Source organism: Talpa europaea (genome assembly GCF_964194135.1).
Source record: "Talpa europaea genome assembly, chromosome: 3".
In the NCBI taxonomy this organism is placed as follows: Eukaryota; Metazoa; Chordata; class Mammalia; order Eulipotyphla; family Talpidae; genus Talpa; species Talpa europaea.
The window spans coordinates 148,431,617-148,448,978 of NC_140069.1; the positions used below are offsets into that span (position 1 = coordinate 148,431,617).

Below are 17,362 nucleotides of genomic sequence, written 5' to 3' on the forward strand. Positions count from 1 at the left end.
CTCTCCTCTCTGCCTCCCTCCGTACTCGCCCCCAGATATCTCCCTGGGGGACTCACGTGTGAGACACTCACCCACCCGAGCCTTTTCCCCACCAGCAAGGGGGAAGGGAAGGGGCTGAGGCAGGGCTGAAAAGGTCTTTGTTTTCTAAGGCTGGGAGGCAGGAGGCCTGAGGAGTGACAGGTGTCAGGCCTGAGTGTGTGGGCTCAGGCATGGGTCCTCCCTGGCCGCTCCAGGGCTTAGCCAGCTCCAGGTCCAACTTCTCGGGCAGCCCTGCCCGCTTTGTTCCCCTCCCACCTGAAGAGTCTCGCGGGAAGGCTTGTTTGTGGTGATGGCCTCCTGACCGCCTCACTCTCTGGCCCAGCCTAGCCTCCGTCCCTCCCACACATCTCCAAGCCCGTGCACACCCCGACCCCACACAGTGCAGGTATTTCTCGCTCATTACGCTCCATCAGTGTGAACGAGTGACTGCAGGGACCCCACACTGGGGTGCACAGGAACATGAGGCCCAGGCTGCCCAGAGGCAGCTTCAGGTCTATGGGGTAGAGACGAGCATCTCAAGAGGTGAAGGCCTGAGGGGAGAGGCTCTTTCTCTGCAGGGGCAGTGGGGAGGAAGCCGTGTGCTCTGGACAACCTGATGAAGGGCCTGACAGAGCAGGGACTGGGGCCCACACCCCTGTCTCACCACACCAGACAGTGTGGCCTGAGGCCTGGGCTGGCCAGTCACCCTGGGCAGGAAGTGAGCGAGTGACCTGCTGCAAGATGACCACAGGCGAGGGAGGCTGCAGGATGTGACTGCCCTGGTGGAGTCCAGCAGAGGCTTAAATGGACGCCCTGGCCAGGAGCCATCTGTGAGTCCCCTCAGCTTCCTTCTGGACCCTGCACAGGCCCTCTGGCCAGCGCTCCCCGGGGGGCCCTTCCTCGGCAGCCTGGCCCTGGCTCAGCGACTCCCCGGGCGCTTCCTGGGGTAGGAGGTACTCCTGGCAGTACCGGTAGGCCGCGTTGCTGAAGGGGCGGTCCTCGCTTTCCCACAGCACGCCCTGGACCTGGAGCAGCAGCTCCCACAGCTGGGCCTCCTGCTCGGCGCCCTCGGCCCGGTTGTTGAAGCCGCAGTGGCGCCGTGAGCACAGCACGTCCAGCCGGGCCAGGTCGCGGTTGTCGGTGTCACGCACGAACTCCTCCAGGGAGCCGTCACCCAGGTCCTCCCTGCGCGTGAACACCAGCACCGTGTGTGCCATCACGGCCAGGCCGAAGAGCTCCTGCAGGCGCTGGGCCGCCGTGCGGTCCTGCTCGGTGAAGCGGCCCAGCTGCGTGACCAGCAGCACGGCGTGCGGGCCCGGGGCCGACAGCCGGATGGCCTCGCAGGTGACCTGCAGCGCCGCGTCAGCCGGGCCCCCGCCGGACAGCAGGTCGGGTGTGTCCAGCACCTCCAGCTCCAGGCCGGCCCACCTGCGCCGCGCCTTCTGGAAGGCCCGAGTCACCGGCTGGGCGCTGAGCCGGGACTCGAACTCGCGCCGGCCCAGGATGCTGTTGCCGGTGGCGCTCTTCCCGCTGCCACTTTTGCCCACCAGGAGCAGCCTCAGCGTCATGGGCTTTGGGGTCAGCTCCCTCAGACCTGGGGAGCAGAGGGGGAGGGTCTGGCCAGCCATCAGAGGGCCTGGTCTGATGTGATCTGGGGGTGGACGTGCTGGGTAACCACATGGATACCACATTTCTAGGTTCACGTTTAAACCTCATCTTAGGGTCAGTGTTCCTCCAGAGGGCCCGTCCACCATGATGTGGGCCTGGGTGTCCAGGGACCTTGACTGAAGGTGCTTCTCAGTGAGAGGGGGGTGTGACTCAGGGACCACGTCTTCCCCGAGGGGATGGTCACAACCCCTCCCAGCTTTTCCCTCAGGCGGGTGGACCATGGGGGCTGCTCAGCAGACACATTGGGGTCACATCCCAGGTCACCCCTTGGTGATGGGACTGAGCCTCTCACCAGCATGGAGCTGAGACATTCGGCTGAGCAGAGACTTGGACCAGCAATGCGTCATATAGAGAAGCCCAGTGTCAGCATTTCAGCCATGCGGGGGCTGAGGGCGGAGAGGGCAGGCCCTTCTGCTGACCTCCAGGGCCAGGACCAGAGCACAACGAGAGGCGCCAGGTGGGGCTGGTCCAGGCCTGTCCCACATGATGTCCCTGAGGCGTCTCCGGGAAGGGCCCAGGGCCCCTGAGGGGGGACCAGCCTGTCTGCCTCTGAGTCTCCTCAGCACCCACTTGTTTCATTGCTGCACCCATGACTGGCTGATCCACCAGCCAGTTCTGACAGGATGACGTGGGGTCCCTGAGCACCCCCAAGTGACTTGAAAGGAACTTGAGTGAATGGGCGGGATTTCCACAGAAGCAGGGAAGATGAGAGTCTGTCCCTGCCTGCCCAGCGCAGCGCTGGACAGTCTCCTGTCAGAACCAGCCAGAGCCAGGTCAGTCGCTGGGCTCTAAGAAGAACACCTCACCTGGGCCCTGAGGATTCTGAAGTAATAGTGAAGCATGTTTTTGGCTAAAAAGGGCAAATCAGGCCTCAGGACTCCTTCGTGTTTTAATGCTGCCTGTTAACACAGGTTTCTCCCAAAGGCTCAGGCCTTAAAGTTCATCTAATAAAACATCTTCAGTGTAATCAGTGTTTATGACACATTCTGGCCAGAGACTGATGGATTCTGTATCCGACTTCTGTCTCCCGAGTTAGTGCACAGTGAGCCATGCAAGTGGAGCACCTGCCCTGATGCCGGGATGAGCTTTGGGGGGACCCTAGAAGCGGTCCCCAGTCCTGAGCAGCTGCCAGCACATCCTGCTACCCCCCTGGTGTCTGCAGCCGGGCAGGGAGCTCCCATCTGACCCAGCCAACCAGCACGCGGGGCCTGTGGTCCCAACCCAGACTGTGCACAGTGGGTCAGCCCCTCCTTCCTGAGCAGGGACCCCAGGATGCAGACCCCCAGCCTGGGGACAGGCAGGGGTTCAGTACAGGGTGAGGGGGGCTGGAATTCCTTCCACACACTGCCTGTCATGGCCTTTGCCCTGTCATCTGATGGGGGCTGGGGGAAAAGCCCTCCCCAGAAGCCCTCGGATTGGGCTCCGATGTGGCCTCTCCACACACCACCTTCCCATCATGCCCCACCTGCACCTTCTCACATTCATGTCAATGGGATGGTGGGTTACCTGGCGACGGGTCCCCTGAATGATTCTGAGACCGCGCTCCTGGGGGGTCTTCAGGGACATGCTCTTCAGATTTTTTTTCTTCCTCCTTTTAGGGAGATGATATGACATGTTTCTGATTTTTCTGAGTTTTAATCAAATGACTTGTGTTTGCCAGAGCATGTTTACTGCATGGGCTGTGCATGGAGCTGACTGAGTGAGGGCAGGAGCAGGTGCTGAGATACTTTACCTCTTCAGGACCCTGTGTCCCCCCACACCTTCTCTCTCACACATGGGCACACTTGTTCACACACTCACACACACACACATGCACGCAAACACATGCATGCACACACATACCCTCTGTGGTGTCCATCAGGACCTGAGGAGGTGTCATGGAGGAAGGAACTGCACAATCTCCCTGCCCCTGAATGGGTGGCACTTGGGTATAAATAGGGGCCCCAGGGCACTCTGTGGGCAGGAGGGAGGGGCAGGGGCCCAGAGCAGCCTGTGGTTGTAGCAGGAAGATCTGGTGGCCAGTTCGTGCCTGAGGCCAGGAGCAGGTGTTGCTGGGAGGGGATGTCTCTGACTCTTGGGCAGAAGGTTGTCCAGGCTTCACCTTTGGGGAAGGCATGGCAGTGAGCACTGAGCAGGCATGAGAGATGGGTCCAGGTGTGGGGGAGGACCACGCCATGCACAGCCTTCCTGCCACCCCCCGCCAGAACAGTGTCCCGCCAGGAGCTGGGAGACCTGTGGTTCATCTGCACAGGGACAGTCTTAGTCCTCTTGGCAACATAGGGCCATGTCACCCTGCTGGTGGAAAGCGACGGGCGCCCGACCATACTCCTTGGGGACTGACCTGGCTCCTCTCTCAGGAACCCTGGGGTCCCGTCTGCTGATGTTCCCTGGGGGCCTGGGCAGGATCCCCATGGCCCAGGACTGTTTCCAGAACACGCAGGACACCCCAGACCTTCGCAGTCAGACAGAGTCTCCAGGTGTGGGACCCAAACACAGGGGCCTTTGCATGGACAGTGCCCCCACCCCGTGGCTGGAGGTGCTGCTCTGGGCCCTGGACGCGCTTCAGCCCCCAGACCTGAGAGTCAGGGGTTGGGAGCGGCCCCTCGGGCTGTGGGGCATAACGTCCGCTCAGGGTGAGTCCCCAGTCAGCCGTGACTCCCTACAGAAGACCAGGCCTGTGAGCAGCGTCTCCCAGACCAGACACCATCTCTCAGGGACACTGTGTCTACCCCCCAGGGGCTTTTAGAACAGTCTCTGCAAAGTGCAGACCCTCAGCCCCTTGCCCTCAGCTTCCTGCATCTTTGCTGTGCCTGAGGCAGTGCCTCCCCCACGAGTCTCCTTCCTCCTCCCAGAGAGGGGCAGGTTGGGCTAGGGCGGGGCCCTGAGGCACCCGGGAGCCAGTGACTTGCACCCCAGGCCCCCATGTAAGGCGCACCCCAGCCCCTGCCTCTCCCTAGCCCTGCCCTGGACAGGGCCCCAGGGGTGCCGCTTGGGGTAATTCCTTCTCCAGACAGACACCCGCAGGTGCCGCTCTCCTGTGGGCTTATCAGGATGATGGTGAAACTGGGGACACGTCCCCCAGGAAGGAACAGCGACTCCCCTCAGACAGGCAGACAGGGGACCCTCTGTTCACCCAAACAGACGCACAGCAGGTGACAACACACATTCACACAACACACAGATGCACACACGAACCTGCGTGTACAACATACACGTAAACACAACACACAGCATCACACTCAGCACACACACAATACAGGTACACTCACACCCACCACACATACACAACACACACACGTAGCAGGCACAAACACATCCATGCATAGAAACACAAATACACACATATAAACACACCACACACCTGACTCACACCAACCACTCCCAATACAACTCACACACACACACACACACAACACACACACACAACCTCATACACACACCCCTCTCTCACACACCCCTCACCCCCACAGGGCACTTACCAGGCAGCCGGCCCCGGGTCCTGTGTCTCCACTCAGGTAGGAGACTATCCCCCACACGCCCTGACGGAGGGAGGTAACTGGTGTCCAGAGGGCTGAATACAGGGAAGACATGGCTTATTTTTGGAGCAAAATGTGGTGGAGAGCCCAGCTCAGTTCTCTGCCTCCCCAGCGCGGGTGCTACGCGGCCTGGCAGCTGTGGGCTGCTGCTGGGAGGCACCGGAAGAGGTAGGAACAGGGCCAGGCCCGCCTGAGCGGAAGCCCTGCCGTCTGCGTGCGACCGTGTGCGGCCTTGAATGCAAACAGGAAGGCAGAGCCCAGCGCTGTGGCTGCTTCCCCTGGACGGGGTGGCTGACCTCGGAGTCTTACATGGTGTGGGCCCTTCAGGAAACTTTGTGGAAGGGAGTGAATTTTTACTCATTTCCCTTTTCTTAGAATTGCCCCTCCCCGCAGACACCTCCTAAGGTGTCCTCCTAAGCCATGAACCACCAGTAGGCCTGAGCTGCCCCATCTTCCGGAGGATGTCCTCTCCCACAGGGGGCAAAGGCAGAGTCTGAAACAGAGACTGTTGGGGGAGCCATAATTGAGAGGGAGACTAGAGGAGGGAAAACCTCCGCTTTCGCAAAGCCGTGTTTGCTGGGACGTTACCAGTAGCTCTGACACGTGATATTAACATGTTAAGATACACTCAAAAGTCCCTCTCACCTAGCACAGTCGTTCTAATTTCCTCCTGTTCTAGTGGACAGCTGTGGAGCATTTACTCCAGTTCTCATACTCTGTGTGTGTGTGTGTGTGTGTGTGCGCGCGCACCTTCTCATGTTCGACTTTAAATGATTCTCTATGTGCCTGAACATGATTAGTTCTTAGACTCCATGGCTTACTTGTACCACTTCTTCCACTGCATAAATAGTTAAAGCTTGACAGCCCCGGCCGGAGATGCCGTCACCTGTGCAGCATCTGGATGAGCCCCTGTGGCTGCCCCTGGGTGGCTGCAGCGGGCGGGAGACCAGCTTAGCCTGAAGCCACTGAGATGTTATTGCAGCAAAATCTGCAGCGTCAGTCTCATGCTTGTTTCTTCTGGACTCTCACTTTTGATGATTCCTTTTCTGGAGAAATCTGTGAGTGTGAACACAGTCTCTGCTGGTGAACGCCTTTGATTGTGGACTCAAGTGTGGACATCCTAAGAGGACATGTTCTTTGTTATTATCAGGAACTGAGATGTGGGTATTGTTGCCACCATGTTAGCCCTCTCTGGGGCCTCTGATTTAACCCAGCACCCCCCAATCTACAGCTCCCTTTCAAATAGGTCAAAGTTTACACTCAGGGCAGGCAGCTGTCTTCACTTCCCTCAGAGCACCCTGACATCCCCTTGGATTTAGGGCTCCCAGCTTCCACTTCAGCTGGACTTTTTCTTTTTTTTTAAGATTTATTTATTCATGCCTACAAGAACTGGGGTATAGGCCAGAGTTGCTGGGGTGAGGGGGTGGTAAGAGGACACACCAGAGACAGAGTGGGGAGCAGAACACGTGGATCCACTGAAATCCACTGCTGAGGGGAGCAGTGGGTGTGACCAGAGAGGTCTGCTGCGCCATGTGGGTAGCTCCCTGGCCGGTGGAGATCGAACTCTTGCTGCAGAGGCTGCAGACAGTTTCACAGTGCTGTGCTTAGCCCCTTGTGCCATCTGGGAGGCCCAAGTTTTTCATTGTCATTGCATTGGTTTTCCCCACCCAGGATTGTTCCTCACTTCCTGCTGACTGTATGAGTCAGGGTTCTCTGGAGAATGAGGACTATAGGATGCGGGTCTGTCTCTCAACAGGTACGTGGGTAGGGAGGTGGACAGGTATTATAAAGAATTGGCTCATAGGAGTTGTTACAAGGAGTTGCCTCACTGGCTTATGGCCCTGGGAACCCCCTAGCTGCAGTCAGTGGAGACCCTGGAGCCAGTGGCCCAGCCCAGTCCCCGTCCACAGCCTGAGAAGCAGGAGCAGCGACGGGGAAGCTCTGGACTGAAGACACGCAGGCTCGAGACCAGGGAAGAGCCCATGTTCTGGTTTGATTCAAAACCAGAAAGAAAAACCCAAAAAACTCAAAAGTAGTCAGGCAAATGGAATTCACTTTCAATCAACCATTTTGTTCCATTTGGGCCTTGAGCTGATTGCATGAGACCCACCCACGTGGAGGAGGGCAAATTTCTGTGCATCTCCTGCACTGCTGGTGCTTCTCTCAGCGGGAAACATCCTCACAGACACATCCAGAAGGTTTGACCAAACATCCGGGCACCCCATCAAATTGACACACAAATTAGCCATCATGTTGGTGGTGCAGGACCTTGAGCTCTCACAGGGTTTTCTCCTACCACCTGCGGTGTCTGTGACTTATCACAGTCTGGAATGCAGGGGCACTTCTTGCTCATGGAGCCAAATGTCTATGCTGTCACTTAGAATGTCAATTGCACTTTTTTTAAAACAAAAAAAAAAATTAGTGGTTGCTGTAGAGTTTGCAATATACATTTACAAATAATTTAAGTGCATTTCAAAAGATGTTATACCACTTCATGGATCAATGAGGTGCTTTATAACAGAGTATTCCCAGCGTCTCCCTCCCGTCTGCCGTAACGCTGCTGTCATTCACTTCAGTTACCCACGTGCTGTCATCGTGTGATGCGAAGCTCCTTTCATCACTTTGAGCAAAACATCACCTAGTAGGCCAGGTCAGAATAAGGAACATGAAAGGTTTCCTACACAAATGCTCTTACTTTCCTTATGTAGAGCTGATTCCTGACCTGTGTTACTTTCCTTCTTCCTAATGAACTTTTGTTTGTTGTCGGGCTGGTTTGCTGGTGATAGAATCCCTGACTCTTGTTTGTGTGAGAAAGTCTTCATAATTCACCCTAAAGGCTATTTTCGTAATAGAATTTTAGTTGGTGGTTTCCTACTTTCAACACTTTAAATATTTAACTCCATTCTATTCTCTCTTGTATGGTTTCTGATGAATAATCTGCTCTTGTTCTTACCCACTCTCCTCCATAAGTAAAGTATTCTCTCTCTCTGGCTCTTTTCAAGATTTTCTCTTTGTCTTTGTCTTTCTGCAGCTTGACCACTCTATGCCTAAGTGTGGATGTTTTGGTATTTATCCCAGTTTCTCTTAGATCACTGAATCTGTGGTTTGGGGGATGTCATTAACTTTGTCTGCCATTGTTCCTAAGGACAGATTTATTATGTTTTATTCCCTCTTTTTGTATTCCAGTTATGCTCCTTTTGAAATTGTCACATAATCCTTGAATATTCTGTTCTGTTATTTTTTTTAATTTCAGTTTGGGAAATTTCTATTATCTTCAAGCTCTTTAATTCGTTCCATGGTTGTACTCAGCCTATCAATGAACTCAAGAAGGTCATTTCTCATTTCTTTTATGGCACTTTTGATTTCTAGAATTTCCTTTTGAATCTTTTATGCTGTTTCCATATCTCTGCTTATATTTTCATCTGTTTTTGCATGTGAGCTACCCTTTCAGGTAAACCCTTTAACCTATCAGCCACATTTTAAATTCTGGGTCTAACTCTTCCAAAATCTGTCTCATATCTGAATCTAGTTCTAATGTTTGATTTGTGTTTTTCTTGTCTTTTAGCATGTCTTGTAATGTTGTTGAAAGCTGGACACTATATATCAGATATTAGGAATTGGAGTAAGTAGTCCTGTGTGTGAGGTTTCACATTAATCTAAGGTGAATCTCTGTTTAATGTTTGTTGAAGCTACAAGAGTCAGCGGTTACTGTTTTGTCTATGTCCTAGTTTGTCTCACGTGATGTCTGTAGGTTTCCCTAAGAACCTTTTTTTCTTCTTTTTTTTATTTTTATTAAAGATATTTAGAAGCGCGGGAGGGTGAGAGAATTCACCAGAGCCAGAGCGGGGAGCAGAGCAGGCAGAAGGACCGAAGGACACTGCTGAGGGGAGCAGCGGGCGGCAGGAGAGGTCTGCGCGCCATGCGGGACCCTCCTCCGGTGGCCGGGGAGCAGCCGGGGATCGAACCGGCGCTGCAGAGGCTGCGGGCAGCTTCGCAACCCAGCGCTCAACCGCTGCGCCACCGGGGAGGCCCTTAAATGTTTTTCTATAGGAGATATATGATGAAATCATGAAAGTCAAAAGGGATTGGTTTATACTCCAGAAAGACACAATCCTGAATGCTAGAATTCCAAAGCCAAAATTCCAAAAATAAAATGATAGAGAATAGAACGTCAACAATTCTTCCAGACATTTCTGGGCCTTTTGAAAGGGCTTGCTCTGCGTGAGAACAACGTGGGCACCAGCTGTGTCTGTGTCTGGAGTGAGCCGGCTGTCCATAGTGTTGTCATCAGGATGTACACACTGTCTGCTCCAAAGTCTGGTGATCACACTGCTGTGGACAACAAGCCAGGTTCACTTTTCACGGCACCAGTGAGAAAGATCTTTCCAGCTCTTCCCTATCCCTGTGAGATGTTCTCATATATCATCCATGAGACACGGTGCAGTCTTTCCCATGAACCAGCTGGAATACCTGCCTGTGACCAGTCCAGCGCTCACCCCCCTTACATTTCATAGCCTGCCTCCTTTTTTTCTCACATGATGGAGGCCATCAGGATTTCCACATTTTGATCACTCAGGACTATGATCTCCAGAAATTCAGATTTCAGGATTTGACCTTCCGGAGCTGGTGTTTGGGATTGTGTCTTTCAGGATCGTGGTCAGCACCAAGAAGTAAATTGCATATATGAAAAATGAAAAGATGTTTGTAAAATTATTATTTGTTGATGCTGTGGTCTTCTATTTGGGAAATCAAGAGAATACACTGATAAACTACTATAAACAATGAGATCATTTCCAAGTGCAAGTGAATGGATGCAAAATTAATTAAAAACTATAAAAATTGATGAACATAAAACAGTAGCCAAGTAGATGCAAATTGTGGTTTTTAAAATACAAAAAATAAAACACCTAAGAATAACCTTTAAAATTATGTAAAAAAAAAAAAAAAAAAAAAAAAAAACTACCTGAAGAAAACTTGAACAAGATTGTCAGGATGTGGAGCAAGCAGAACTCTCACATGATATTTAGTGAAAATGTAAGCGGGTCAAACCACCTTGGACAATCCTGGTAGTGTCTAAGAAAGCTCCTATCTCAATAGTCAGGGTCCAGCTACTGGGTCCCCAAGGGGAACCCAACAGAAGCTGGTGCACGTGTTCACCAAAAGGAATGCCTGCGACATTGGCAGTGGTGCTGCTCAGAACAACAAGCACTAGTGAACATCCATAAAATAAAAGTGTTCTCCCCACAAACAAGGAGAGAAAAGAAAATGGTGACTATGAGAGACAATAGACATATAATGAGCTTGGTTGTAGTAAATACGACCCAGTGTATGCCCTTATCAAGTCATCAAGTTGTATACCTTTAATATGTATAATTTTCACTTACCAATTATATTGATAATTCTGAAAAATAAAATTAATAAAGAGTTTTATTGATTATTTTAAATAAATAAGTAATAAAATAACTGGAAAATGTTTAAAAATGAAAGCAACATAGTTCAGATTAACTGAGTTGATTTTATAAGTTATACTTACACATTGGGTTATATTGGGTTATAGTCGCACAATGAAATAGTATATTGCAATGAGAATGAATAATTTATTGCCATATATTGTAATATGGATAAATCTCAAAACATGCTGAGAAAAAAGCCAGTTATCTAAGGATATATGTTCTATGATTCTGTCAGTATAAAAAACAGAAACAACTAAAACCAATCTATGCCACTGGCCTCAGCTAGAGGTCACCCTGGAGGGCATGGGGTTTTGGGGTGCTGGCGAGGCACCCTGTGTCGGGGTGCCGGTACCAGTGCAGAGAGTGTGAACACAGATGGCCCCTTTTCTCCATGCAGATTATATTTTGACCAAAAAGCCCAGACCTGGAAAGGAAAACTCCATATTTGAAAAAGTCCAACGTGGGCCTATGAATTTCCTCTAATGAGGATTTTCTGAAAAACAGCTGTTAACACAGCTGTAAGGACAGAGGCTTCAGGAGGACTAACCATCCCAAGACACCACCACCAGGAAGCCCCCAGCCCCACAGCCTACACCTCACTGCAGCCGCCACTGCACCCCTCCTCGCATGGACCCCCATCTTCTCTCTGCGTAGGCAGGAAGGTGAGATGTGCTTCAGGGGGTCACCCTGGGCTCCCCAGGAGGCAGGATCCCCTGGGGCAAGGGCGAGTTTAGGAGGCGCTTTGGCTGAAGCCTATAGGAAGGGGAGGGAGAGGCTTGGGCAGAAGGACACCCTGGTCACACTCTTGTCACTCAGCACGACCTGGGGGCTAAGAGGGATTTTAGAGACACCTCAATTGGGGCAGAGTGTCCGGGCCAGCCGGGCAGATCAACGGGGTACCCGGGGGAGGAAGCAGGGGCTTGGTATGGAACAGGGGTACGCGAGGAGTGGAGACAAAGCCAGGATCATCGCCAGTCTCATTTATTCAGGAATGTGTACAATGTTATATAGGGTTCAGAGGAGGAGGTCTCTCGTTATCTCTAGCAAGGAGAGACCACCAATGCAAACAAGCCACAGTAGCAAGCAGGGGGAAAGGTTCAGTCGTCACAATAGGAAACTTGAAACCTTCCCTGGAGCTAACATTCAGTACCTGCTTCAGGCAAGAACCCGGATGTTCAGGTCTGGGCCTCAGGTCTGGGCCCCAACAGCAGAGATTAGGCCTGTTACTCCCACATCAATCGGGCATGGGATGTGGGTGTTGGGGATGGGGTGATCTTGGAGGAGGTGAGAGTCTATGGCACAGAGTCACCCCAGGGAACCCCTGAAGTTTGGGGGCTGGGTGGACGCTGAACTGGCAGCTATGGACACTCCATCTGCTGGGAGCCCAGGGCCTCAGCCCCAAATGGTTGGTGGTCTCAGGACAGAGGCTAGCACACCCTGGTCTGGGCACACGGGCCGGGGCCACGGGCCTCCTGGGCTGGCTATGACCCGAAGCCCTAGGAACCAGCAGCAGGACAGGTGCAGGAGGGAAAGGTATGAGCTGGGCCACCTGCAGCCCCAGTCCAGTGACAGGGAAAAGTTTCCTTTTTCTCTGCAAAGGCAAACCCCCATCGCTGGCTCCGCCCACCTGAGCTTCCTGTGCTTGTGGCCCAGGGATTAGGGCTCCAGAAGGAGAAACACCCTTGTCCTCACTCGCAGCAGAAGCAGCAGCTCAGGGATCCCCGGAGAACTCGAGACTCATCCGTCTGCAGAGAAGGTGAGGCCAAGAGGGCTGCGGGTGTGGTGATGAGCCTCAAGAGTGTGAGTGTTGGGGGGACCATGGAGGAGAGCACAGTGGGGGCTGGTGTGAGGGGAAATGTGTCAGGAAACCAAGAGATTTACTAGATGCCACACGTCAGTTTAGATTTAATTGCTCATCTCATGCTTCATTGACGGTTTATTTTATTTGAATCAAGAGGCCAAAAAAAATCTAATAAGACGATCCCAGGTCATCACTTTATGCCTTTCCTGCCTCGGGCTGTCAGTCAGTCTTTCCTGGGAGAACCCCAACGTCCTCTTGCTGGAAGCTGGACTTTAAGCAATAAAGGGTGCCTAGATGTGGGGTGTGTCCCTATTCTAGACCTTTCCAATAGTGTGTGCGTGTGCGTGTGTGTTTGTTCAGTGTGTACAGAGACAGATCCACACACATATCTTCAGCATCACACCGACATTACTTGTGGTGAATTATAAATAGCTTAAAGGTGATTTGGTTTTTTTTTCCACCTTAGGATGCACTTGGCAGGAGGTTTTCATGCAATCAGTGTGTTTTTAAACACTTGGAGTTTCTCCTGTCAGTACTCTCTGTGATGTTCTCAGGCACACGGTTCTCTTCCTTGTTTCCTTTCATTTTTAAGAATGAATTTTCAATATAATCTCATTGTAATGTACAATATTGTCATCATTCTAAAATCAAAATACGAAATACAGTGAATCCAAAGAAGCCGGGGTCCTGCCTCTCATGCACTGCCCAGCACCCCCACCACCACCCTGGGGTTAGGCACTGGCCCTGTGGTGTTTTCTCCCCTCCTAGTTCCTGTGGTTGCTGCTTCTCCTCATGCTGAGGACACATCTGCTCCCTTGACAAATGCAGCAAACATGGTCTGGGCGAGTGAGAGTGTTTCCACTGTCTAAATAGATAGAAAAAAGATCATAAAAACATGTTCAATTCATCTTCTGTGGAGTGATTGGAAGAGAATGGCTCTTCCAAGATTATATGAAAAATGTTTCTCCCATTGAGCTTCCCCAGCCCCACCTCCCCACTTGGTTCTTAGAATAAACCCCACTTAGTCAGGACACGCCATGGCTTCCAACGCTGCTGATTCTCTTTCCTCACACCGTACCCGAAGGCTGTGCTGGGGTCACAGGGTGGGGCACGGGGCACGGTCGTTTCTGCCACCGCCCGGGTCAGGCAGCTCAGGGGATGCTCCCCTCCCAGGACGAACTGTCAGGTTTCCTCTCGCCCATCTCGGGGTTAAGTGAGGAGGGCGGGGAGTCTGCAGCCGAGGGTTGGGTGGGATGGTCCTGGGACAGCTCCAGGCTGAGGCTCCCTGTGGCAGCTCCTCCGAGTACTTTCTCTGTGGAGTCTTCACCATCAGGGTCACTCTCTATCTGATACCTGCCACGAGCCAGCCGCAGCAGTCTGGGTGTCAGGAGTTCCTGAAGGATGGGAAGGCGTCGGCGCAATTGTAGAGAATGATAAGGGAGGCGAAATGAGGAGACGCAAACACTTGATCAGGGTGCTGACATCATCCTGCTGAGGGTCTCAGCAGGCCTTTATTTATACTAAGCAAATCGTGAGTGCACAAGCATATGCATTAAGGTAGGAAGATGACAATCATCACATGTTTTTTCAAGAGCAGCCAGCCAGAGGTCTATTTGCCTTCCTGCAGAGGTTATGACATTTATTATTCTTTGTCTTAAAGAAGGCACAGTTGCTAAACAAATGTTTTATAGATAGTTATTTACTTTAAACAACCCAACAATTATTATATTACTAGCAAAAAACCTATGTGTCTGCAACTAACATTTCTAAGTTTGCCATGGTGAACGATTAACTATGGGCTAGAGGAAAACAAAGGGCAGAAGGTTACCTGGGGGAAGGGAGACAAAGGGATATTTTCTAACCAACCTATAAAGTTTAGACTGGCATACAACCAAATGATTAAAGCAAAAAACAGAAGGCTATTATAAAGAAATCATCATCTATAGTATATTGTTTTAATATTGATTCGATATTAAGGAACCAAGGGCCTGGAGGGCGTAAATGCCAGGCAAGCTGCACTGACTCTTCCCCAGCCCCCAGCTCTCAATGAAGGCAGGAAGTTTCCTAATCTAACAAAAGAGTTTTCTACCTATCACTCCTCTATTTACCTAGTCAGCCTAGTTTCCGTATTTAACTTTAAGATCAAGGGAAATTTCCATTCTCTGTGAGATTGCTGGTTGTCATTTTAAGGAACTACAAATATTTCATCAGGGGCAGGGCCGGAGATGGTTATAGCTTTTGGTTTTCAAAATGTTTAATATGTGACATATCAGTAGTTGTAACATTGACTATTTCCAAATGCATTATTTGTGCTGCCATGGTTATTAGCTTAACCAGTAACCAAATTGTTGTTGACTATTTTTGAATGCATACTCCAACAGCTACCATATCAATTGTCACCTCCAGGGGAATTAGCCCTAAACAAACAGGAAAAATTTAGCAGGAGCTATGGGTCTCCTGGCTTAACAGGAATTTTCTTAAGTACTTTGGCCAGACGTTTACAGCCTTTTGTTCCTAGAAGTTTTTTCACTTTGTTAATGTAAGGCTGAATGTTGAATTACTGCCTTTTGGCAGAGAACTATTAATTTTATAAAAAATGTAATATTTGTATCACGTAGTGCCATTTGTCATCAAATTGGCTATTTAGTAATTTTACTTTTAAATGTGTATTTTAGCAATGGTAGAAACTAGGCATAAACAAATGAGGAGAATCTTGGAGTCAGCTGACGAGATTCCTGATTTTTCAGAAATCTGCCCCATGCCTGGACTTTTGTCAGACTGTTGTAGGGCAGCCCCGATACTGAACGGGTTCCTGCCTGTGGGTCCTCACCCACGCGCTTAAAAGGGACTTATGAATACTCCACTGCAGGCACACACAAAAGGTTAATAAAAGGTTTATTTACAAGGGAAAAGGAAATAAGGAAAATGTACAACTCAGGGAGAAAATAGGGAAATAAAGTCTTTAATGCATCCTACCCGATCCGCCGGCCTGGAAACCCAAAAACACTCTCAGAGCTGGCTGGATGCTGCGAGCTGGCAGAGAGCCAAAATGGGGGACCCCTCCAAAGCCCACGTGTCTGGCTTTGTACCAACCTGGCTGCTAAACCCCACCCTCAGGTCCCAGCCACCTTCCCTTTGGTGGTGATGGGATTTGGAGTTCCCAGTGTCTTTGGCTTTGGCCTGGGGTGGGGGTGGAGTCCACAAAGACTGTATAGAATTAGCTTTAGGACTTCCTTTCCCCCTAACAAGACGACATGAGTAGCGAGACTCCCAATAGATACCTTTCTAGGGCCCATGATGGGCATAGGCATTTAGCTGTCACATACACATGGAATTTATAAAAGACATATGATTTGGTCTCTGTTACCAGCCAGTGTAGGAACAGCTTCTAATTCTGAGTCAGATGCCAAAGCTCACTTCAAACACTTTGTCACTATACATCACAAGAAATCCCATATTACTCTGTGTCTATATCAGAGTATTTTTAAAACAATGACATCAAATTTATCTTTCTTTTTCTGGGTATCTTGAGAAAATGAGACTTGATCATGGTTTACCCAGAGCAAGCACAAACACCAGACAGAGCTCACATCCCGCCCCAAGGGGTTATCCCCTCTGCTGAGCCCCCTGGCCCAGCTGCCCACAAACAGGTGGCACCCCAAGACCCCCCCAGCCCACACTCTGAGTGTCGATGCTCCTGTTTTTTAACCAGCTCTTCCCTAGACGGAACACTACCTGCTCCCCCCAGCTCCCTCAGGTTTCAGATCAAAAGCAAATACCCGAGTCTGTCCGGGATCAGAAAATGTGCGACTCACAAGGAAAAGGAGGAACAGACGTAACACTGTGGGCGCTGCTTTCCTCACAGGACAGAGGCCCCGTCAGCAGACACCAGAGCAGTAAGAGGACACCAGAGAGTGACTTCAGTGAGCCCCTGACTTAGGAGATTGGCACCATTTACACAACCAGCAGGGTGTGCACAGAGAAAATGGAGACTGGGATATTTATTTAATTTTTTTTTTCATTTCCATTAACATTGTAAAGGTGCCCGTTCTTCAGAACCTCCTGGGTGACCATGGCTCACAGTGTGGACAACACTCTGAGGATCGTGCTCGTGGGGAAAACTGGCAGTGGGAAAAGTGCCACAGGAAACACCCTCCTGGGGAAAAAAGTATTTGAATCTAAAATAGGCGCTGTTACCCAGCACTGCCAGGCAGCAGCCCGGGTCTGGCGGGGGAGGAGGCTTCTTGTGGTCAACACCCCGGGGATCTTTGACACCAAGGAGGCCCTGGACACCACCAGTAGGGAGATCTGCCAGAGCATCCTGGCCTCAGCCCCGGGGCCCCACGCCATTGTGTTAGTGATGTCGCTCACCCGCTGCATGCAGGAGGCATGGAAAACTATCGAGTTGATCAAGAGCACCTTCGGGAATTCCGCCATGAAGCACATGATCTTCTTGTTCACGCTCAAGGATGATTTGGGGGACGGTAGCCTGAGTGAGTTTATAGCACAGACACCCGAGTGGCTAAGAAGCGTGGTCGAGGAGTGTGGGGGCCGCTGCTGCGCCTTCAACAACAGGGCGGGGGAGGCCGAGAAGGAGGCTCAGGTGCAGGAGCTGGTGGGGCTGATAGAGAAGATGGTGCAGAGCAACGGAGGGGCCTGCTTCTCTGACAACATCTACGAGGACATAGAGATGGAGCTCAAAAAAGAGGAGGAGCACTGGAAAAAGATCTGCATTGATCAGTTAAATGATGAAATTAAAATGGTGGAAGAGGAAGATGCTGATAAACCCCAGGGATTCAGGGAAAGAAAAATTGCAGAGCTGCAGAGGCAATGTGAAGAGCGAATAAGAAACATGAGGTAAAATTAGCGAGCAGTGTGTTAGGAGA

The 17,362-nt window shown here is 51.1% G+C and overlaps 2 protein-coding genes across 2 annotated transcripts; one reads left to right on the top strand and one right to left on the bottom strand.

Annotated features, from left to right (window-relative positions):
• Positions 1–818: 818 nt before the first annotated feature.
• On the bottom strand, positions 819–2,033 carry LOC311169034 (GTPase IMAP family member 6-like; the record flags this gene model as incomplete). Its single annotated transcript, XM_084230730.1, has 2 exons — positions 819–1,612; positions 1,979–2,033. The coding sequence occupies 2 exons, from the start codon at positions 2,031–2,033 to the stop codon at positions 819–821; spliced, it is 849 nt and encodes a 282-aa protein (XP_084086856.1).
• A 14,515-nt stretch (positions 2,034–16,548) lies between these two features.
• Positions 16,549–17,337, top strand: LOC311169035 (GTPase IMAP family member 7-like; the record flags this gene model as incomplete). The annotated part of the gene is made up of 1 exon (XM_084230731.1): positions 16,549–17,337. The coding sequence occupies one exon, from the start codon at positions 16,549–16,551 to the stop codon at positions 17,335–17,337; it is 789 nt and encodes a 262-aa protein (XP_084086857.1).
• Positions 17,338–17,362: the final 25 nt, after the last annotated feature.